Source organism: Peromyscus californicus, unplaced genomic scaffold (genome assembly GCF_007827085.1).
Source record: "Peromyscus californicus insignis strain IS unplaced genomic scaffold, ASM782708v3 Scaffold_19__1_contigs__length_69161282, whole genome shotgun sequence".
NCBI classification, from domain to species: Eukaryota; Metazoa; Chordata; class Mammalia; order Rodentia; family Cricetidae; genus Peromyscus; species Peromyscus californicus.
The window spans coordinates 21,802,022-21,827,119 of NW_026294491.1; the positions used below are offsets into that span (position 1 = coordinate 21,802,022).

The window sequence follows — 25,098 nt, forward strand, 5'->3', positions numbered from 1 at the left end:
TTCCATGGCCATACAGTTTGTAACCAATATAAGTCTCTGTGTTTACTTGGTCAGGTCTGAGCAGCTGTGGGACTGGCAGGTGAGAGAGATTTGCCCTGACCGTGGGCCAGGCAGGAAAACTCTAGCTACACCTTCCTCTTACCCAGAGACAATCAGATACAGTGGGGAGTCAAGTCAAGCAAGAACTCATTTATTATTAGGCAGTAAGCCTCTTTTATAGCAGAAAACCTCAGAACCCTAGGAGGGGATGGAAGGAACCAACCAATCATTTTAAAGGTCACCCTATACTCATTTCTTTGTTAACTAGCTGTTTATGCACTGACATCATCTCCTGATCTTTGTATCTAATCTCAGCATAAACAACTTGGGCTCCATCTGTCTAATTCCTCTCAGCAAGCATCATCTTTGCAGTTCATGTCATCCTGTATGCCCCACAGACCTAGGTAGATACTCTGCATATATGTTACAGTTATGTAGCTTAGTCCTCTCATGGGACTCCTAACAGTGGAATCAGGAGTTGTCTCTGACTCTTTCACTGGCTTTGGGGACTCTACTCCTCATACTGGGTAGCCTTGTTCAGTCTTAATAGGAGACGAGGTACCTAGTCTTACTACAACTTGATAAGTCATGTTTTGTTGGTATCCATGGGAGACCTGCCCTTTCCTGAACAGAAATGGAGAATTAGGTCGTGGGAACAGAGGGGAGGTAGGAGGGAGGCTGTGAGAAGAGGAGGGAGGGGAAATTGCAACTGGGATGTAAAATAAATAAAAAGAAGAAAAAGAAAAAAAAGTCTATTGTGAGAAAAAAAATACCCCCAAAATACCATTGAGTTATTTTGTGCTGGTCATCTACTGCTATGCATGTGGCCTGCCTTTAAGTGTGGTCTGTATATCCATTGAGACTCTGATGGTGCAAATTAAGCTTTTCCTTTTTAAGCTATTATCAAAAAAATGTGCAGGTAAATAGATGGAGCTAGAAAAGAAATCATCTTTAGTGAGGTAACTTAGACACTAAAAGACAAATGTGGTATTGTTTGCTTATATGTAGATGCTAACCATTAAGTCTTCATCAAACTGGCTACAATCCATATAAGTTAGATACAGAGAAAAGAACTGAGTGGGTTTGGGTGGGAAGGATCTCCCTAGGAATGGGAAATAGGATAAACACATATGGAGGGATGGTTGTGAGGGGCATGGGGAACTGAAATGGGGAGATCAAATGGGTAGCATAGGGAGGAGAGAAGTAAGAAGCAAGGGACGGACACCTAAAATGCAGGGCCATTTGAGGGGTTATACTAAAAGGAAATAAACTACAAGCTTCAAAATGTATGTATGTATATATATATATATATATATATATATATATATATATATATATATATATATATGTATGTATATAAAAGAAATAAAAATAGACTTGCCCAATAACAGGGGGGAAAAACCCTGACTAGACATCTCTTAACACCAAATGAAACCTCCAGGAATGGTTTACACCTATCAGTTGTTGGCCAAAGTGGCCCCACAGAATCCCCATCACAAACAACCTAAGGTATTGGTCAGAGCTATTGATTGCTCTCCACAAACCAATGGTTAAGGCCCTATTGCTGAAGACACTACCTACATAACACACTGAATGCAGAAAAGTGGGAGCTAGTACCTACCTAGAGCCTTTACCCCTACTGACTATTCTCATGGTTCTAGAAGGTATTCTACGTACTACTAGAGGAGATAGGTAAACACCAGCTAAGCTACAAAACCTTCCATCTACAATAGCACCCTATCTGAAAGTATGCTGGGGCAATATTGGCACAAAAGTTGTGGAAGTAACCAACTACTATCTGATTGGAATTAAGGCCCAATCCTTGAGGTGGAACCCATGCCAACACTGTCTGGGTAGTCAAGAAACTGAGACTGAATAGGCCATGGACTTAGGTTAAAACCAAATACTACTGTTCTGTTACAGGAATGTAGCAATAAAATTATTCCTAAGGACATTCTGCAAGATCAATGACTTGCTCAGCCATCATCACAGAACCTTCCTCTTTCAGCAGATGGGAACAAATACAGAGACCCACAGTCAGAAAATATGCAAAGAGTGAGAGACCCTTGGAACACTCAGCTCTACGTGAGATGTCTCCATCAAAACTCTCCCCTAAGGGCTCAGGGAACTCTGGAGAAGAGGAGGTGAAAGATTGTAAGAGCCAGCAGGCATGGAAGATACCTAGGAAACAGGGCCTTCTAACCACAACTGGACTGAGACAAATATGAACTCACAGAGACTGTGGCAGTGTACACAAGGCCTGCACAGGTCTAAGCTGATGGAGTTCCAGTGCCGAGAGGAGAAGTGGACACATGTCCCCATCCCTAACCCAGAAGCTATCTCCATTTGATGACTAATTTTATTCTTGAACTAATAACCAGTGCTACAGTTTCTCACATTTAACACATTTAAAGAAAATATTCAATCTTTATCAAGAGACTCTCTCAGGGGTGAGCTGGAAGGCTATATAATTCTATTAAGAAAAGGATGATGAAATGGGTATAGAGTTTGAAATGAACTTCTGGAGTTGTGAGCAGCTTGACCCAGATTCATCTTTATTTACAAGTTTGATAAAAATCTTGGTTATATATTTGGAAATCAGTTTTTTTTTCATCTGAAGAAAATCATTCTAACAGGTAAATTCTCATGCTCTAGGACGTGTTAAAACCTGTCGCTAAAAAAGCCTGAGGGTTTTTTTAATTTACCTCTAATATTTGTGCGTATTTAAAGCACTCAGATTTATAATTCTTATGAAACAGTGTATAATGACCAAATCAGCTCAATTGGCACATCCATTTCCTCAGATATTCCTATTTCTGCAAATCTGAATAGTTTTCATAGTCCTAAACACATATTTAGAAGAATAATCATCCAAATTTGAGAATGATCTTTCATTTTTTAAAAAATAAATTTATTTATTTTAAATCCTAGCTTTAGTTTCTCCCCCTCACCTCTTGCCAGTCGCTCCCCTAACCCCCCTCTGTCCCCACCTTCCAATCCACTCCTCTTCTGTTTATGTTTAGGAAGGGCACTTCTTCCATGGATATCAGCAAAACATGGCATATCAAATCGTAGTAAGACTAGGCACCTCCACATGTATTAAGGCTGGGCAAGGCAACCTAGTATGAGGAGTAGGATCCCAAACGAGGCAACCTAGTATGAGGAGTAGGGTCCCAAACGCCAGTAAAAACGTTGAAGACAGCCCCTGTTCCCACTGTTAGACGTCCCATATATGTAACCTATATGAAGAGTGCCTAGGTCAGTCCCATGCAGGCTCCCTGGTTGTTGGTTCAGTCTCTGTGAATCCCTATGAGCCCAGGTTAGTTGATTCTGTGAGTTTTCTTATGGTATCTATCCATCAAGACTCTGATGGCAAAAACTTAACTTTTTCTTTTTGAATGATCATAACAAAATTTTCAAGGGAAATGGATGGAGCTAGGGAAAAAAAAAACATCCTTAGTGAGAAAATTAGACACCAAAAGATAAATGTGGTATATATTCGTTTACATGTAGATGCTAGCTGTTAACTCTTCAATAAGCTGGCTACAATCCATATAAACACAGAGATTAAAGAACTGGGGGAGGGGTTGAAGGATCTCCCTAGGAATGAGAGACAGAATAAACAGTTATGGATGGACGGGTGTGAGGGGGACTGAAATGGGAGGATCAAATGGGTAATACATGGGAAGAGAAGAGTAAGAAGCAAGGGATGTAAGTGCCATTTGAGGGGTCATACTGCATGTACAGTGGTTTGAATAGAAATGCCCCCCCCACAAGTCTCATATATTCCTACTCTTGGCCATTAGGGAGTGATGCTACTGAGAGGGACTAAGAGGTGTGGCCTTGAAGTAGGTGTGGCTTTTTTGGAGGACATATATCACTGAAGGTGAGCTTTGGGGTATCAAGAGCAGATGCAGAACTCCTAGTTACAACTCCAGCACCATGTCTGCATGTGCTATTTTCTATACCATGATGACAACAGACTAAACCTCTGAAACTGTGAGCAAGCCCCAAGCCCCAATTAAATGCTTTTTTTGTTTGTTTGTATTTAAAAACTTTATAAATACATTTGTTATTTTTGTTTGTTCATTTTAGTTTTAAGTTGGATTCAAGACCATATATCCTGAACACTGATAATAATGAGGTTCAAAGATGTGTCTGTCTATACCAACTTTCTTTTTTTCATGAATAACTGTACAGGAAAATTGGTCTAATCTACTTTTAAGTTTTATGATGGCTTCTGTGATAAATTCTCAAAAAGCAATATTTTCTTAATTATTGATTACAATTCAAAATAGCACCCTCTTCCTGATGCCTGAAATTTATAAACTGAGGAATTACTTGGGTTGACACAAACTTACAGAGTGTATTATCTTGCACAGAGAATCAGGATGTGGAAAGGGTGGTAGAAATCTAATTCAGACAAAATCTAGTTACTTAGAACTTATATTACTACAATTTTTCTTTGTTCCTAAGAATTTCATACATATACACTATGAAATATTATCATATCCATCACCCATTTCTTTCCTTCAACTTCCTCCATATCTCCCTAACATTCCCACCTTAACTAATGTTTTCTTTAAAATTAGTTTTGTAACCGCTAAGTCAAATTAGTGCTTCCCATGTGTGCATAAGTATGCAACCACATAACTGGAACATGGGAAACCTACCAATAGGAACAACTTTGAAAAAGAATGATTCTCCTTCCCTCTCCCAGCAGCTATTTTTTCTTATAGTCAGGTAAGTAGTTATAGGGGGAAATTTTTCTCATCTTTACTTTTTCATGCCCATTAACAAAATAACCCCATGATCTAATAAGACTCAGGACATCTTGCCCTCTGGTTCCTAGAGTCACAGTTTTAAAGGCATGGAGGAAACCTGAATGATATTTTTAAAGCATCTATGGCATTGCTTAAATATAAAAATGACAAAGAAACAGTAAAAGGGAACATGGTAGAAGAGTATCCCTTCGACAAGAACTGAGTGTCAATTGATGATTGCACCCAAGTCACATTTTCAGTGTCTATTTTGGTTGATTCCTGAAGAGCCATTAGGCATTTACTTCCATGAAGTGAGAGCTCATTAATCTAGAGAAGAGAACTCAGCATCAACATCTGCACTTCAAATAAATTTCAGAAAGAAAACAGCATCAAAGCACACATACTGTCACCAGGTACATCTGGGAATTACAGTCTTAAGGGATATGTAATAATGATTTAATGAAGACTCTAGAATTTAATTTCTAGTGTAGTTTTATTACAATGAGATCTCTGGTTCAGTATAGAATAATTTCAAACAAGGAAATTCATCAACAATATTTGGTAAATTTCAATATAAATTACATTTTTAGATTATTTTGATCATAGTTAAATGAATTGCTAATGATTTCAAACGTACATACCAAGTTTTATGATGCTATCTTTCTTGAATTGTCAATTTATTTAACAGTATAAATTAACTTTAATTGTAATCATGATTAAGTGGGAGTAGTGACTCAACAGCCTAGACGTATTTGTTTTGACAAAGTTACAAGGAAGTGGTGGGCAGACTTTGGACACATTACCAATATCTTTCCCTGTTTTGCATATTTCACTTGTGTTTCTATTCCTTCCTTCCTACTTAAGGGTACATTGCATCACCACCTAAACAAATTCTGTGCATTTTTTCTGCATTATAAGGTGTTGGTTGTATCATCTAATTTACATTATCTACTGATATGGCAAAGCATAGAGCTGTGTAGAAGAATTAAAAACATATGCACCTAGGTTCAGGAAGCCTTGTCTTGTACTGCTGTTCTCCAGCTTGCTACACTATTATTCACTTGCAAATTGTCCAGGAATTGAAGTAGCTAAAAATATCCTGCCCTTTGGTGTAGTGGGTAGCTGCTCCAGCTTTGACCTGGAAGTACTACCCCCATTGAGGCTTCCAGTAACTGTCAGGCCTACGAGGCAGGGCAGAGAGAGGAGCCCTTAGGACCCAAGATCTAGATGTGCTGGCTCTCTTGGTTCCTGGATCCTGGACGCTGGATGTAGACCAAGCATAGTTCTCCAGAGAACACTGCTAGACTGCGCTACACCTTTCCTGTACCCTGTAACCTATCCCTTCACTAGTAAGTTACCCCACAAAATAAACCTCCCTTTTAACTACGTGGAGTTGTCTTAATACTTCAACCAATTCTATGGGAATATACTGTGTGATGCACGCAGTATTGGTACCAGAGTTGTGCTGTGTTGAATGGCAGAGTAAAGGTACCACAACATTTCAATTTAATTTTAAAGTTCAAGAAAGGTTGAGTGTTAGAGACAAATAAGGTTAGGTGAGGGCCTTAGTAGGCCTTACATCATATGCTGTATATAAAACAGATTTTATGAATTTTAAAAACTTGAAGGAGATGGATAATACAACTATATTTATTTGTTTAATGTATTAAATTAGTAACCCAAAATTCATTACTTACAATTAAATAACCAGATGTTTACAATTGGAAACTAACAAATAGAGGCTGTCAGTTCTCCCTCTAACTTGATAACAGCAGTTCATGAAGGGCCAATTGTGCCTAGTGTATCTGTAACAATTCTATGTTCAGAGAAGAAAGATAAGAATGGAAAATGGAAAAAAAAAATTGTCCAGCACTGAGAATTAGAGGCTTCAATTACATTGATTTTGGATCATTCCCTCTACACATAAATATTACACTAAACAGAATAAAACTAAATTAGTATAAGACATATATTTATATTATGATTTAATATAATATGTACAGATATATTTTAAGTTTGTTTAATGTGGAATTAAAATTGATAATTAACATTTTGATGGTCCATCAGAAACTAAAAAGAACAGACTAGAAAGCTCCATAAAAACTGTCAAAATTTTAAAATTCTAGATTGAATAAAGCAGTAACCAACACTACCAGGAAAGCCTTTCACAAAATTTACAAACCCTAGACATTGCCTAGCCTTCCTCATTTTACTATTTGTGTTCTCCCAATGGTTTTAAGTATTTGAAGTCTAAAATTTGTGTGTGTGTGCATGCACATGCACACTGCTTCTGGGAACAAACAAGTGCACATTCATGGGTGATTCCCCCAAAGGGTCACTAAATCGTCTCCATCAGAGTGTTAATCCTCAATGTTGATTGTTCAGAGCCATGTTTATTTAGAACAGAAAACTACCCAGCTTTACAAAGTTAAAAATTCTGAGGACTGTTATCCACAATTTCTCACTAGTCAATGGCTGCTTTTTAAGCTTCTTGGAAAGTAACAATGCTGTATGTAAGTAGAACGATATTTTCCTCCCTCCCGTGTAATTAGAATAATATTAAAATGATGGCTAAATTTAATAATTATAGCAAAGTTCTGCTGTACAGTTATCTGGTCAAATTAAAGAATAAAAGATATCAGAAAGACTTTGAAAGGGTATAGTTTTTTACCTCTTACAGTTATGGACTCTAAAACAAACAAGGGAACAAAGGTAAGAGGCTTTCTGTACTTAAAGGCAATTTAAGTACCTGTAAATCCAGCTAAACTAATTCGTTTTAATTCTTCCACTAATATTCAGTCCCCCACGAAAGTCAATGCAATCCAATTCTAAAATACAGAAACATATAGGCAAGGATGGGATTTACTTACTTATTAGATTGGGAAATTCTGAATTTCAAGAGGATGGAATTTATTTTTAGACATAAATGCTAAATGCTGTGTCAGTAACTCTGAGCTGAAATGCTTGGATAAGAAGTGCTTCAAATTTGAGAGATTCTTAGATTTTTAGAACATTTATACAGACTGGCAGATTCTTACACTTTTAGAAAATTTGCATAGACTTAACCTGTTGAGTACCTTTACTCTGAAAATCAGAAATCTCAAGTCTGATGAAATCTAGAACTATCTGCGTGCCATGCCTGCTTCTGGACTTTCAGATGATCAATGTCCTACCTACTTTAAACAACATATTAAATACATTTTTATAAGGTTTTAAGTAGCAAGATATTGAAAAGCAATGTACACTCAAGAAACTTTAAAATACTTTTCTCTGGTAGTAGCTTCCCTCATTAGTCTGTTCTCCATTGAACCACAAATATATTAACTATGGGACTAAATTTTCTCATGTTCCAACACAGTATGTAAAAAGAAAGAGATGAAACAGCAGCAATCATACTAAAAGGCATCTCACTAAAGTTTTACTTTTAACATATAAACAAAACGTATGCAGTATATGCAAAATCGAAGAGGTATATCCTCTCCAAAGAGTATTTATTATGAAGTTAAATATAATGATAAATATAACTTAAATGTATTTATATTACACCCCTGCCTGAAATATTAAATTTTCACTATATAGATAACTTTGTAATATAGGTTCTGCTTAAAAAATATTTTTTTAAAGCTGTGAGAAACTCTCGGAAAAGAATAAAAGCTGTGGAGAAACAAGAGTCTGCTCAAGGGTTATACCCTTCCTACAATTGACATCTATCTTTACTTTATTGTTCTAATAATGCTAAGAAGTGTTGACCTTAAACACCTACCACTTGAGAAGAAAAATGTGAACGGACAACATCAAGGAAAAGAGAACCACCTGCTATGCTACTACAGCCAATTAAAAGGATTTAATTCATTTTAATCTGATAAAATTGATTTTTAAAATAGAGTATATTTAAAGCTAAATACATGCCTTCTCTAAAGCTAATTATACTTACTTAAAATTTATTGTCTCACAAGTTGCATAATTATGTTATAAATTTTGAAACTCTAATATAGAAAGCGAACGTATTCAATAAAGTTGTAAAAAAGTCACCCAGCTTTACTCTAGTCAGTTATCAAGCAGAAGAAAGCAAATAGCAAAGACTTCCTCATGTCTATTTATAAGTAGCTCACCTGGTTAGCAATCTGCCGAGCGAGAATATCCATCCTTGATCCTGACTCTGATATCATCTTAGCTGCATAGATTACATCAGTGGTATGCTTTAGTGGTCCTTTTCCCCTGAAAATAAATGATACATATTAGTTTTCATGGTTCCTATATAAATAGACATAATGAATATACACATGCCAATAGATACACATTTTATTTTATTTATTTTTATTTTCATTTTTAAGGTGTGTGTGTGTGTGTGTGTGTGTGTGTGTGTGTGTGTGTGTGTGTGTGTGTGTGTAGCGGTCTGTAGAGACCAAAAGAGGGCATTGATTGGTTACCCTAGATCTGCAGTTACATAGGAGTTACATGGGGGTTAGGCATCCCCATGAGATCTGAGAACTAAACTTTGGTCCTCTACAAGAGTGCAAGAATGCCTTAACAACTGCGTCACTTCTTCAGCCCTGATGTACATTTATACTCACATATATAAAAGATTTACAACCCCAAGCAGTAGCAATTATACTTATATGGTTTGTTGTTGGATGAGCACAAAGTGTTATTTAATTATAGTCTTAAAAATTAAAATTAAAGTCTATGGTATTGCCCAGCAGTGGTGGCACATGCCTTTAATCCCAGCACTCGGGAGGCAGAGCCAGGCAGATCTCTGTGAGTTCAAGGCCAGCCTAGTCTACAGAGCAAGATCCAGGACAGGAACCAAAACTACACAGAGAAACCCTGTCTCAAAAAACAAAACAAAACAAATCTATGGTACCAAAATTCAGACAATAATATAAAGAAGATGAATAGCATTGGGCTTTATTCCAATTTTTTATTATAATAAGACTCAGTTTAGAGATATGTTGGTAGACCCAGGTATCTAATGCAATGATCATTTATAACCAGGATATACATTCAACCTTGCATTGTGAGAAGCCAGGCTACTTATGATTTTTCTCTTTTAATCCATCTTGTACATTTTTTCAGCTAATTGCACAATATTTTCTATCACATAATCTCTCCTCTGTAATTAATTCAAATATAGATCTGAGCCTGAGAAACGTGTAATGTAGGACTTTTAGTATTGCAGTATAAATTAAAATTTCTTCTCTCTGTGGACCCCACAGCGTTCTGGTGCAGCTTTAAAGAACAGAAACCCTGAGTCTAACCAAAGTGACTCCGTTTATTCCAACAGCTCTTCAAAGGAAAATACTGTCAGTTTTGCTGCAGTGAATCCAGTGATATTTTTTCCCCAGACCAAAATGAGTTTGAGCCTGAGAACAGTTCATCAGGAATTCTGAAAAGGTGTTTCTCTCAAATGATAATCCATCCTTTCTTGTTTTCAATAAAGGTATATTATAAAATCAATTGTTGCACAAAGGCCACGCTGTACACCCATCTTCATCAGTAAGAGAAAATGCCAGCCACCAAGTAGCATCCTGGCAGCCTCTGTAAAGCTTCTCATCTTTTCCTCTCAGCTGTCCACTCATGAGTTCTATCACTTCTTTCATATTATAAGCTGAGCACAAGAGAAAGATGGAACTAGGGTAGGGAAGGAGTATGTGGTTCCAACCTAAGAGCATCCTAGGGAGTGAGTGGGTCTTGAGAACACCATTTGTGCATTCATGCCATATAGTTTTTTATTTCCTCTTGTTTTTCTCTAAATCTACTTTTTTTATGCTTTTATGCTTTTTCTCCTCCTGGGGTAAGACAAAACAAAAATAAGTAGTATATCACAGTTTTTGAGTACAAATCTGTATTTACATATTTTGGACTATTTCCAAAAAGAAAAAAAAAAACAGCAAAAAAACAAAACAAAAAAATACCCACTCCCTACAGTTTGTAACCAATCTGTGCCTCCCTGTCTTCTGGGATGAGGCTAGCATTCAACCACAGAGACTTTCCAAGGATTACCTGAGTTTATTTCTCCATCATGCCCTAAACATCATCTTAAATAAAGTATGAATTGTAAAATAAAATGTGTTACAATTTTAATATAACTATGGCTCATGATAGATTTGTATAAAAATAAGATCACTGTCATGATCACACAGGGTAAGTAGATAAGAATGATGATTTCTGCAGGATTCCATTTCTTTCTTTAGTAAGTGTTGAGTTTGATCCAGGAGGAGGTGGAGGAAAACAGATACTTGTCTGTGAATATTACTTTAAAGGGAATCAGACACCTCCAAATCTCTGTTGTTTTACTAGCCACATGAGGTCTGTACACCTAGACTAGGATTTGAAAGAGAGATGTTTCTCTATTTCCTGTTTTCTGAAAAAAATAAACAGAGGAAAGGTTACCTGAGCAGAGGTAGCTGTCCCATCCATCTATAACTCCTCATTCATTTCCCAACCTCCACCGAGCACTAGGACACAGACTTTAGATTCTGGTCTTTGTCCTTGGAAGATAATGAGCCCTCAAGGTGTGATTCACAAAAGCAATAAATCCATGATGCTTTAGGAGAAGGGGGGGGCAGTAATGAGCAGTGTGAGGGTTAACAATAAGATCGGAAGGTCAAGAAGAGAAAGGTTTTGATTAGGCAAGTCAGGATGGAGATAAAGTGAGAGAGTGTATCTTTATCTATGTCTTAGTTACACTTTAGCTTGAATGTAACAGTAGAAACAAAAGTGTAAAATATGGCAGAGATGCGGAGAAATATATTTGCGCACTCAGAAGATGTTCTAGCTAGCTTTGTGTCCTAGGGTCCTCTGTGAAAAAGGAACTCCAGTTGAGAAAATATCTCTATCAAATTGGCCTGTAGGCAAGTCTATAGAGTCCATTATTGGATAATGATTGGTAAGAGAGGGCCCAGCCCTCCGTAGGTGGTGCCATCCCTAGGCAGGTGGTTTTGGCTTGTATAAGAAAGCAAACTGAGCAAGCTGTGCGAGCCTTCCTGCTTGGTCTATGCTGCAGTTCCTGCGTCCAGGCTCCTACTTTTCTTGTGTTCCTGCCTTGGCTGCCCTCAAGATGTACTGTGATTGGGAAGTGTAAGCCAAATACCTCTCCAGGTTTCTTTTGATTATGGTTTTTATCACAGAAATAAAACACAAATTAATACAGAAGAATATTTCTATACAGTGATTAAAAAACAGAGTGGTTTCACACTCTGATAAGTAATCCAAGACTCCTGCATCTGTAAACTGAACACCACAATGTATGTCTCCTGTGTACATAATCCAAAGGCCTTTTCATTCCCTCCCCCAATTCATAGTGGCTCTCAAAACTATTATAAGCAAGATTTCTTCTAAAAATGAACCAGGAAAAACTAAAAAATATCAGTACATGTAACAAGATGAAAAGCTGGCCTCAGAAATGGCTATCACCACATGCCTTAACTGCTGACATAGGTTTCTTTGCAACTTTAGAGAAAAATCAACATTAATTGTTACAATATTTGAATTGCTCTTATCAAATTTGCTTTATGCATCAGGGAGGACTGGAAGTTATGTACATGGTTATGTTCAAGTAAGGAATTGCATTTCATTATCTCTATGCCTCTCCAGAGAAAGTTAAACTTAAATAAAGCTGTCTAAGCTCCCAAAAGACAATACATCAATTTTCAAGGTCTTAAACAATGGACAAAGGTTGTTTCTAAGCAGAGCAGCCAAGGCTCTTGCAGCTAAAACAATACACAAAGAGTTATATCTACAGATGGATCTTATCTGCAAAATAAGATATGCCCCTGTATGAAAGCCCTGGGCTAATAAAGGAGAAATTACTTCTAGCTCCAAATATAAACCTTGTTGTGAGACCATGATCTTAAAAGTCACAACAAGTTTTGGTATACCTTCAAGTAATGATAATACATGATGACAGACCATGACGACTCCCTTCCCCTCATTCTTAATTAGATGTATTGCCTGGCAAGCTTCCGTCTGAGTGCCAAAGGTTTTAGGTGCCAACACACATTTTACAAATGATTCCTTATCATGCCATGCTTCCAGACCAAGCTACAAGCAACTGCAACAATGACAAATTCTGAACATTCTCAGCCTGAAACATGCTACGCAATGAAGGCTTTTCGAATTGGGGGATGCAGCTAGAGGTTGTCTGCAGCCTTCATCTTTGTAATGCAATCCTTGTGGTTTCTTGTCAGCAAATTGCGCCTTAAATCACGGTTAGATCCTACAAAGAAAGACACCCAGAATAAGAGTGGGGAGAGAGTGAAATATCTGGAGATATTTTAAAGACACCAGAGGCCAGAAATTTTTTTTTAATACAAAGTGATCAAAATAATTACCTACAACGCAACATGGAAGGCTTTGAGGAAGAGGGCTTCCTTCTTGCTTGTTTTTCTCCCACAATGTATACATTTAAAGAACATCTTGTTATATACAATTCATCTGTCAAAAATTTAAAAATAGGTGCTGTTGTACATGTATGAAGACCTCAGTATGAGTCAGCAGAACCACATAAAGCTAGGCCTGTATAAATCCAAGCACATCTGTGGAGAAATGAGAAGCTGACATTGGAGCATCATCACAAACCCAGGGCCAGCTAGCATGTAGCCAATGTTAGCGAACAAGAGAGTCCCTGTCCCAGACAGAGGGGATGGAGAAAGCTGACACCAGCATTACCACCATACATGTGCTGTGGCATATGATTACCTACAACTCAAACACAAGAATGCTCTCATAAAGACACACACACACATGCACATGCACACATCCTCCTTCATGGATACATACATATATCCCAACATGTATAAAATTAAAAGTTTTAAATCATATGACAGAAGATATAATGAGAAAAACTTAGTGAAATGTAGATAACATAGATTTTATCATATTTAGGTGAGTGAAAAATTTCTTTGAAAAGTCAAATTATTAGTTCAATAAACACATTCTGTCCATTTCTAACATTATTATGTACTTAACTCATCACATTTTTTTGTATAGAGGCCTCTTCTTTATTTCTCTTTGGTTTCAATAAACAACATAAAAACTATGAGCCATAGAGTTCCACTTATCAGGGTTCTGGCTTAATAAAAATAGTATTGAATCATTTCATTTTCTGCTGTCAGAGAAAAAGTATATCATTGAAATGATTTGGTATTTTGTATTACCAAATAAACACAAAATAAAAAAACTTAAGTATAATGTTTACATTTTGCAGCCTCTATGTCTTTGATATAGATTCATGTAGCTAGAGTTTTCCTGCCTGGCCCACAGTCAGGACAAATCTCTCTCACCTGCCAGTCCCACAGCCGCTCAGACCCGACCAAGTAAACACAGAGACTTATATTGCTTACAAACTGTATGGCCGTGGCAGGCTTCTTGCTAACTGTTCTTACAGCTTAAATTAATCCATTTCTTTAAATCTATACCTTGCCACGTGGCTCATGGCTTACCGGCATCTTCACATGCTGTTTGTCATCATGGCGGCTGACAGTGTTTCTCTCTCTCAGCCTTCCACTTCCCATCTTTATTCTCCTCCTTGTCCCACCTATAATTCCTCCTGCCTGACTACTGGCCAATCAGTGTGTTATTTACCAACCAATCAGAGCAACACATTTGCCACACAGAACATCCCACAGCACTTCCCTTTTTTTTTTTCAAAAAGGAAGGTTTTACACATGAACTATGAACCAGTGGCTGAGGGTCACCAACTTGATCAGGCCCTCTGAATGGGTGAGACAGTTGATTGGCTTGATCTGTTTGGGAGGCATCCCAGCAGTGGGACTGGGTCCTGTGCTCATTGCATGAGTTGGCTGTTTAAAACCTGGGGCCTATGCAGAATCGCTTGGCTCAGCCTGGGAGGAGGGGACTGGACCTACCTGGACTGAGTCTACCAGGTTGATCTCAGTCCGCAGGGGAGGCTTTACCCTGGAGGAGGTGGGAATGGGGGATGGGCCGGGGGGAAGGTGAGGGGGCCCGGAGGGGGGAGAACAAGGGAATCCATGGCTGATATGTAGAACTGAATTGTATTGCAAAATAAAAATAAAAAATTTAAAAAAAAAAAACTAAAAAAAAAGGAAGGTTTTAACTTTAACAAAGTAAAACTACATATAATTTGGGAATTTGGGTGTAGCTTCTCTTACTACTTTCTGCTGGAGGGGGGCGCTGTATCTTATGGGGAAACAAAGAAAATTTTAGGATTATGGAGTAGTCTGTGAGGGTGTATTGTCTGAGCCAGTTGCCTTCAAACCATTCTGGATGTTGGATCATCTGGGCCATGGTGTCATCAGAGACCTTTCAGGGGGTCTTGGCTGGTCAAACCTGATGTATCTTAATCTGGAACAGATCCATAGCCTTTGACTTTCTGTGGGAACAAAAGCAGAGTCTCCTTTCCAAAGCAACACATCCTTACATCCAAATTTTGAAGTCAAGGTATCTTTAAAATATACATATTGGTTTAACTCAACATCTTTTATGAACAAATGTTTTTCTGCAGTTAAAAATCCCAAAGACAACACAACCCAGATTCTCTGTGTAATATTCATCTTTACGTGGTTTATTTTTTATATTAATTTTACTGTCTCTTTAAAGACTTTATTTTTTAAACTATGTATTTGTTTATATAACTGTATATATCACCTTTTTTGTCTCTTTCAAGCCTACGTATATTTTACACACATTGTAAACTATTACATCTGAATCTGTCTTATTGTGAATCTATTGCTTTAAACTGCAGCAGCTGTGGCTGCTGGCTCCGCCCACCTCAGCTTCCCAACATGGCGATGGTACATTTACTGCCAGCTCTGGGAGCTACTGTGGGTCTATGTTTTTATCCAAGCAGCGTGTAGCCCAGAAACCTCTTTTTTTGTTTTGTACTAGCAAAGGCTAAATCCACCACACAGCTTAATGTGCCACTTGCAGAGGCCTCATTCCTGCCATATGTCAGGTCGAGTGCCCTAGGAACCCACCAGTAGCTCAAACCGGCAGCTGCTGCTCATTTGAGAGAGACAAGTAGGAAGCTGTTTTTAGCTCCGTTTTAGAATCTTTTTTCTCAGGTTTTAGGTGGAAACTCTTGCCAACACATTGGGCGCCATTTGTAGATGTAACCAACCGTCTTATTAAATAAGAAACACAGAGCCAATTCAGAGAAGAAAGCCAAGAGGTCAGAACTAAGAGCCTTACACTTCCTGCTTCAGCCAAGAGAGCTCTCCAACCAGGACCTGATTCCTGTGTGTATGTCTTTATATAGTCTATCTGTTCTGCCTTCTCATTGGTTGTAAACCCAAACACATGACTGCCTCGTCACTGCCTGTCTGTAGAGACTTCCAGGTCTTCTATGGTTGGCATTGAGATTAAAGGCGTGTTTCTCCAATGCTGGCTGTATCCTTGAACACACAGAGATCTACCTAGCTCTGTCTACCAAGTGTTGGGATTAAAGGCGTGCGCCACCACCGCCACGCTCTTGCTATGGCTCTAATAGCTCTGACTCCCGGGCAACTTTGTTTATTAACATACAATTAAAATCACATTTCAGTACAAATAAAATACCACCATAGATTCACATGTATGAGACCTAGACCTTTCGATGCAATCCTCTTTTCATTTGATATTAATATGATATATATATATATATACATATATATATGTATATATATATATATAAAGTGAAAACCATGATAATATATTTTCTCAAAATAATGAACACATTTTTCCTTTTCTGCGTTCTAGCCAAAACACCAAATATACATGCATATATATATATATATATATATATATATATATATATATATATATATATATAGTTTGTTTGTTTGTTTGTTTGTTTGTTTTTCAAGACAGGGTTTCTCTGTGTAGCTTTGTGCTTTTCCTGGAACTCACTTGGTATCCCAGGCTGGCCTCAAACTCACAGAGATCCACCTGGTTCTGCCTCCAGAGTGCTGGGATTAAAGGCGTGTGCCACCACCGCCAGGCTCAGATATATTATTTTATAATTATTATCATTTCTCTGTGATTTCAACATGAAAAATTTCTCCCAGTGGCATACATGTTTGAATATTTGCAGGTATTGTCTTTGGGGGGCTGACATTGGGCCTAGCTGTATGACTTTAGGCCACCAGGGATAAGTTATGAAGAGTCTAAGGCAGGTTCCAGTCTTCTAACTCTCTACTGCTTGGTTTTCCAGGATGTGAGATGTTCCCACAAGATCTCACCACCACCATTCAAACTTCTCCAGTTCCCATGCACCTACACATTGATAGGCTGTAATCCATGAAACCCTTAGCCAAATTAAACCCTTCCATTTATGTCAGGAATTTAGTCACAACAGCAAGAAAAGTAATGAGTATATATCTAATTTATTTTCTATGCTTGTGGTAAGAAAATATGACCAAAATTGGCTTAGGTGTGGAAAGGGTTTATCCAGCTTATATTTGCAGGTTCGTTGTTGAAGAAAGTCAGGGCAAGAACACAAGCAAGAACTTGTAGCAGAAACCATGGAGGAAAGCTGTTTGCTGGCTCAATCACAGATGGGACCACTTGCCTAAGGAATGGTGCCTTCCACAGTTAGCTGGATATCCCTATATTAATTAACAGCCAAAAAACATCTCACAGACATTCCCACAGACCAACCTGATAAAGAAAATCCATCAATTACTTTCTCTTTAGGTCACTCTAGCCTGTGTCAAGTTGACAATTAATGCTAACTAGGACAAACCTCAGTGGTTTTAGACTGTTATTCTGTGGAAGAATCTGAAGGAGAGGAAAATTAAATCTGTTTTGACTGAATTATTTTGCTTAGAAGTATGAACAATGGGATTTAAATTTAGGTAATGTGGAGTGGTATCATGTTTTAGAAACTGCGGTGTATTACCTTTCCTAAAACATAACAAGTAATAGTAAAAAAAAAAAAAAAAAAAAAAAAAAAACCTTAGACAGTGGTAAGAGTTACTCTGGATGTAATTACTGGCAGAGTAGAGACCACAGTACATGCATGTGTGTTCAGGTGCCAGAAGATGTAGGCTCTCCTGGAGCTGGAATTACTGCCTGATGTGGGTGCTGAAAACTGAACCCTATTCCTATGCAAGAGTAATGTTCTTAACTGTCGAACCATCTTCCAGTCCTACTTTTTCTTTTTTTAACTTAAAAATTGCACTACTTTCATACAATATCAACTGAGTTAGTTACATTGAATGCCTTCCTTTTTTTCTGCTGACAGTGTTGCTCATTAGCCACAGTCATAACATCTTTCTATTAGTAAAGAAAAGAAGGATACAATATAGGCAGATACTGTGTTTGTCCATGCATTGTTGTTGTTCCAGGTTATGTTAGTACTCATTCAGAGTTTATTTCCATATATTAACAAACATTCTTTCAAGTCTAACTTTCTAGTACTTGTGATATTGTTCTATAAGGATTACCACAACACAACTTCTTCCAATTCTGTATTTGGTACTAAACAAGTCATAAGAATTGTGGTTGTCATGAAGGCAGCCCAAGACTAATAAATGAAGAGTGGTACCCGACTCTAGCAGAAGATGCAGACTCTTGCCTTCTTCGAGACAAAATTTTAATGAGGCTGCTTCGCCTCCACATTTCTCTTGAAAACTGCCATTTGAAAGTTTAAAAGTCTATAAAATTCCTTGGAAAACCAGCTAGTTTATAAACTGATTTCAACCAGCTAGCAATCACCAAGAGTAATTAACAATCTATAAGAAACTTTGGGACTCCAGTCTAAAAAGATGTTTCTTATTATGTCTCAGATTTATTATTCAGTCTGACTATGAAAACAATATCAAAGTGGCCTCAACCTTCTCCCTCTCTCATGTCCTTGTCAATGAGTTCTTTGAGAACCCTGGGGTCTTTTAGGCCCTAAACCTCCTTTCCTTAATGTGTCAAGATCCTCCAGAGGATTCATTACAAACAGATATCCAATATCTGAAAAGCAACAGGTCTGGGGATCTAAAAGGAGACTATAATGTCAGGATAAGAACCCTCCTGTCCATGTTCCAAAATTCAGCCTCTTGAAGTTGCATGGAAGGTTGGAAAATATTTCGAATTGGTCCCATAGAAAAGGAAGTGGGTGGTGAGCTCTGCATATATTCCCATGAATACCAAAATCCTATAAATGTTTTCCCAGTTTACCATCACCAAAAGCAAAACAAAACAGAAAAAAAAGCTATTTGAAATTTCAGATATAATCAGTATACAGAAAAACAAACAAACAAACAAATGAAAGAAAGAACCGTGGTCCTTCAGCCAATATAGCTGAAACTGTAAGACATATGTTCCATTTGGGCACAAGGCCAATTCTATTTCTTATTTTATAATTGCAATAACAGAGAGAGTCAATTATTAAGAATAGAAATTATAAAGCTTCTGCTTTGTGCATGATAATTGTAGTTTTTCTTACTCAACACTGCATTTGTTTATGGAGGAGATTGGGCTTACTTCAGAAGAACTCCTGAAATCTGAGTGAATAATTAATCTAATGTTATTGCTTCCCTCTTGTTATTGGTGTATTGCTCATGTGTTAGAGAGAGAGACAGAGAGAGGAGAAAAAGACAGAGACAGAGAGAGGAGAGAGAAACAGAGGGGGGAGAGAGAGACAGAGACAGGGAGAGTGTGGATAGGCTGTAGAGACTCCATTACTAAAATCCAAACAAGTTTTTATAAAATAAGGACAGAAATAAGTCCCCCTTTCCTTTCAGTGCCTTCAATTCCCCAATTTTCCTTTACTTGCTAGTATTATATTAAATCCCAGAAAAAAAAATATGGGAAAAACAACATGAATAAATGAAAACAGCTAACCTCACAGGATAAGGGCAAAAGTACAATTAAAAGGGAGTGATTCTTTAACAAAGGTTATTTATTTTTGAATTGTGAATGAAACAGAGTTATTTCCGACAGAAAGTAACTGGGTATTTTTCTTATGCAAAAAAAATTATATTTCCCTGTGGAAAAATATTTTGTTAAATTTGTACTGAAAATACTTTCAATAACGAAGTTTGCTCTGTGGTTATCATGTTCTAGATATGTCACACTGCTTCAGAATTCATTCAGTTTTTCCACACAGTACTGCTAGGTGGAGCTGTGAAGGTTTTGAATGCCACCTATTTACTTATTTATATTTGTATTCTAAGTGCTTCTATAACCACACACTATGTTCTACTGTTGGACATTGCCTGTGCCCTGATAAACAGAGAATCAGATCTTGGAAATTCAAAGTTCCTTCACTTTTCTCCAAAGGATATGAGTACAGATAACTTTAAACTGAGTGACAAGATGGACAAGTCATTAGCACTTTGGAGCCCATCACAGGATAACATCCTAGGAGGTGTTCTCAACATATGTGCCCTTCAGCACCAGAACCTCATGTGATGCAACCTTTTAGATATTGTGAAGAAAAACCCAAGAATTAGAGGTTAACATCCACTGTCTGAGGGGAGACCTCTTAAAGTTACATTTTTCATTCACATGTACCAGTGCTAAACTTTACAGAATAAGTAACCTCCTTGGATTTTTTTTTTTTTTTAACAACAGCTATTTGGAATTTTCTTTTTCTTCATTATTTTTTCCCTGTTTGGGTTTTGTCTAAACGTAAAGGGAATAGTTACAAAAATATCTAAAGGAAAAGTCACAATTATTACCCAGTTGACTTCTGGTTCATAGATGGACGGGGCCTTAGTTTTCAGGACCTGGTAATAACCGGTACAGTTTAGTATACAATTGAAGAACACGGCATTGACTGTGGCTCTTAACACTGACGAAAATAACAGTTATTTGGTCTGTTCTGGTGTGGAATAGGCACTTTCTGTTCAGTCATAGCACCATGTCACACAGAGTTTTTACTTTTGTGATCAGCTATTCTTTGTGGTTTACACAATGTTTGCGCTGTGTTTCTACTGCCACTGAAACAGCAACCACCAACTTCAAAGCAACTCAAGGGCCTTCGAACAACTCAGATTTATTATTGTACATTTCCAGAGGTCAGCAATCCAAAATACATTTCATTACACCAAAGTTTAACTTTCAGCAGGACTCGTCTCTTCTAGAAGATCCAGCCTCTACCTTTCGCCAGAGTTGAGATGATATCCGGTAGACCTCAACTTGTGGTTCATCTATGTTCAGTGCATGTCCCTGCAGCATCTGCCTTTTTTGATATGTTATGGCCTACTCTGTTCTCTTCCTGTTTCCTCCTGTAAAGATCCCTGCAATAGGAAACCACTCAGATGATCATTTCATCACAAAAATCCTTCACAAAACCCCTTCTGCAAAGTTCCTTTCTCCCAAGAAGATGACAGTCACTGGTTCTCGGTATTAGGCGATAGGCTTCTTGAGCGCTCGTCATTAAGCCTGTCATCATCCTCAAGAGTTACCACCAAGGAATCAGAGTTACCTTCTGTGAGAAAGACACTTGTTCCCAAGTTGATATAAAATCAGCTACCCAGTGGGCTTCTAGGATTTGTTTCTTTCAGGGCTTATCCTTTTCTAACTTGACCTGTTTATTGCCCAATGTTAGTGAAAGCTTCTCCCTGTTCTAAACCAGTTGCAGCTACCTACTTATGGTCTTTTTCTTGGTGTTGACAACAATGCAGGTGACCAGGGGTCGCTTTTTGGAGACATGGGCAAACCAGGACTATCCAGAGATACATTGTGTGTGTTTGGTACTCTTCTCCCCAGTTTATTACCTTAAATGTAACATGTCTGTATTGGTGAAATTATTAAAGCCACTCCACGTAGTTAAAAGAAAGGTTTATTTTGTGGGATAACTTACAAGTGAAGGGATAGTTTATAGGATCTGGAGAAGGTGTGGCGCAGTCCAGCGGTATTCTCTGGAGAACTCTGCTTGGTCTACCTCCAGCGTCCAGGGTCCAGGAACCAAGAGGACTGGTGCATCCAGATCTCGGGTCTTCAGGGTCCTCCCTTGGCCCCGCCTTGTAGGTATGACAGTTACCGAAGCCTCAAAGGGGGTTGGAACTTCCAGATCAAAGCTGAAATGGTTACCCACTACATGTCTGTCTATTGACCTGGTGCTACTCATGATTCCTGGTGTCACCCAGAGTCCCTCAAAATATATCACACAGTAATATGACAAGGAAGGAGTTCATTTAGGAGGAGATGGAGAAAAGCATCTTTCCATAACACATCCACAAATGATACCCATTGCACACTTGAAGGGCTCACTCAGAAATATTGTAGTTAGAAAAGCTTAAAAATACACCTTGAAGCAGATGGTTACTGATGTTGTGAAATACAGGGTAGCATGGCTTCTCAACGGTAATGCTCCAGGCCAGTGAGTGGTGAGAATTAATAAGGAAAATCTTCCATACGTTCCTTGCCAGAGACAAGACAACCTACCATGTCTCCCTTCCTCCCTTCGAAGAACTTTAAGTCATTATTCATAGACATCTTTTCAGATAATGGGAAATCTGTGCTCAGCTCTATCATTTGAAAACAGGTCTTTTCTCTCCTCTACACATTACTCTCTCAGTGTGTGCATCAATCAAAGCCAGTATACTGCAAATACAATCACCCAACCTGACTGGGGAGTCCCTCTTCTTCCTCATGACAGTGCACTCAGCATTAATCATGCACGAAATCTCTTACAGACTAAGGGCATTTTTTCCCCAGTTCCACCTAAAATATTGTGAGATACTGGCTACTCACTGTCTTTTACTATCAGACCATATTTTGTGGTCTCAAAAAATACTCAATTTTCTCTTCCGGAAAATAGTATCATCTAGCCATTATTTCTTAGCCTCTGACCCTCTCAAAGCCTACTAACTACCTTCTAACTCTAATCACTATATGGTGTTATGCTTTGGTCTACACGAGGAAACAAAGAGGTGAGGGTCCACTGACTTACTAAAAAACTATTACAGTTAATAGAGTGTTCCAGGGCTGGTTCAAGAGTGAAGTGTTACCAGTCCCGCTCTTCAACGAAAGGATCAGAACCCACCAGCTGATCTTTAGCATAGCCTCTTTACCCCTCGTCTAGCAGCCACAGTTACAGCTTATTAAATTTTAGTACACTATATGTGTACTGTTAGCAAATGACTTACTGAGGTTGAGTATGACTTAAGGCACATTGTCTTATGCAGCTACTTTTCATGGGACTCTGTCATTCCTGATGAGTCAAAGATTTATATACTTTATTGAATTATTATACTACAAGATGACTCGAAGTCGATTTTAAAAGGTATAATTCATTGATGTGTCTGTGTGTGTCTGTGTGTGGTGTGTGTCTGTGTGTGTGTTTGTATGTGTGTGTGTGTGTGTGTGTGTGTGTGTGTGTGTGTGTGTGTGTGTGTGTGTATGTGTATGACGATTGTCCTTATCCAGGTGTCAATGTTTGCTGTCTTTCTCAATCATTCCCCACCTGATGTTTTGAGATGAGTTCTCTTAACTTTAAAACTACCAATTGGTTAAGCTGGCTGTCTAGTAAGCCCTAAGTATCCATGAATTATCTGTCTCCATGACTCATACATGGACAACAGGTATGTGCCTAGGGATTGAACTCTGGATCACACATATGCATGACAAGAACTTTGCTAAGTCATCTTCAAGTTCTTGGATGTTGTGATTTAAAAATTGAAATGATTACTGTAACTCAGAAATATTATTATACATTTTATTATCATATGTTTACTTTAGTCTTTTATCAGGATCAATGCCTAGCTATTTATCTAATGCAACATAAGACAACATATATTTTGAGGGGGTGGGTTCAGTGAACCTTATTGATGGTATTCAAAAGAGTAAGGCTCCCTAAGCCACTCCCTTTCTTATTGGGGCCTTTGATAGAAACAGTGAGAGGAGATGCTCAGTTTCGGGGATCATTGTTGGGACAGGGATTCTTCAGCAGCTGAGGGCTTCTGTCTTTCTCTCACGTTCTGCTGGGGTGTGTGGTCCAAGGTCCCTTAGTCCTCAGAGGTCATGTTGGACATGAGATCATCAAGCTGTTGCTGTAGCCATATTTATTGTCATACCAGGAAATGAGCTTTACAAAGCTCATTTTACTGAGAGTAATTTCAGCTCCAGCATCAAAGCAGAAGAGCAGGTGTCACTGTTAAAGTCACAGGAGACAACCTGATCATCAACATAGATCAGGATGCCCCTGATGCCTGCTTCACCATTTTTTTTTTGTTGTTTTTTTTTGAGACAGGGTTTCTCTGTGTAGCTTTGTGGCTTTCCTGGAACTCACTCTGTAGTCCAGGCTGGCCTTGAATTCACAGAGATCCGCCTGGCTCTGCCTCCCGAGTGCTGGGATTAAAGGCATGCGCCACCACCGCCCAGCCGCTTCACCACCTTTTTGATGCCATTATACTTGGCAGCTTTCTCCAGGTGGCATGTCAGCTCCATGGTGGACATATTGAAGATAGGAACAGTGAAGGTTATGCCAGTGAGCTTCCCATTCAGCTCTGGTATGTCTTTACCCATGGCCTTAGCAGTACCAGTAGATGCAGACATGATGTTCTGGGTAGCCTAATGGCCATTATATCACTTTCTGCTCCTCTAGGTTCTAGAAACAGAATGCATCTTCTTGTAAAAATGCCAGCCTCATCCCTGAGATACAATGATGAAGGCTGAAGTAAACAGATTTCACTGTATTGGGCACATGTTTACCAGAGCTTCCTTCAACTGTGTCAAAGTGGATGCTTTTGCCATCAATGACCTCTTCATCGTCTTCAACTACATGGTCTACGTGTTCCAGTATGACTCTATCCACAGCAAGTTCCATAGCATGGTCAAAGCTAAGAACAGGAAAATTGTCATCAATAGGAAGGCCATCTTCATCTTCCAGAAGTGAGATCCTGCCAACGTCAAATGGGGTGATGCTGGTACCTAGTATGTTGTGGAGACTACTGGTGTCTTCACCAACATGAAGAAAGCTGGAGCCAACTTGAAGGGTAGACTGAAAGGGTTCTTATCTCTGCCCCTTCTGCTGATGTCTCCATTTTTGTGATGAGTATGAACTAAAAGAAGTTAGTTCATTCAAGGCAACTCATTCAAGGTTGTCAGCAATGCTTCCAATACCACCAACTTCTTAGCCTCCTCCTCCTCTTTGTCACCCTTCTCTCTCCCTCCATTCCTCCTCCATGACCCTCCCTACTTCCCTTCCTCCTTTCTTCCATTCCTTTCACTTCTGCTCTTTACTTCCAGATGAGAGACACTGTTGTTATCCTGCTTGTGCCACAGATCAGGGTGTCAGACCATATGGGTACCCAGAGCAGCAACCGTCTTGTGCTCTTGAGGTTTGTTTGAATCAGTTTACTCTTTTGAAAATTGGTCTCAGCGTTTTGCCAAC

The 25,098-nt window shown here is 38.4% G+C and overlaps 1 protein-coding gene across 4 annotated transcripts in view; it reads right to left on the reverse strand.

Annotated features, from left to right (window-relative positions):
• Positions 1–25,098, reverse strand: part of Ctnna3 (catenin alpha 3) — a 1,464,870-nt gene that overhangs the window by 55,658 nt on the left and 1,384,114 nt on the right. For all 4 annotated transcript variants that reach the window (XM_052744818.1, XM_052744817.1, XM_052744819.1 and 1 more), the window contains one exon: positions 8,915–9,020. In XM_052744818.1, coding sequence (XP_052600778.1) covers positions 8,915–9,020 — 106 coding nt within the window. The remainder of the gene's footprint in view (positions 1–8,914; positions 9,021–25,098) is intronic.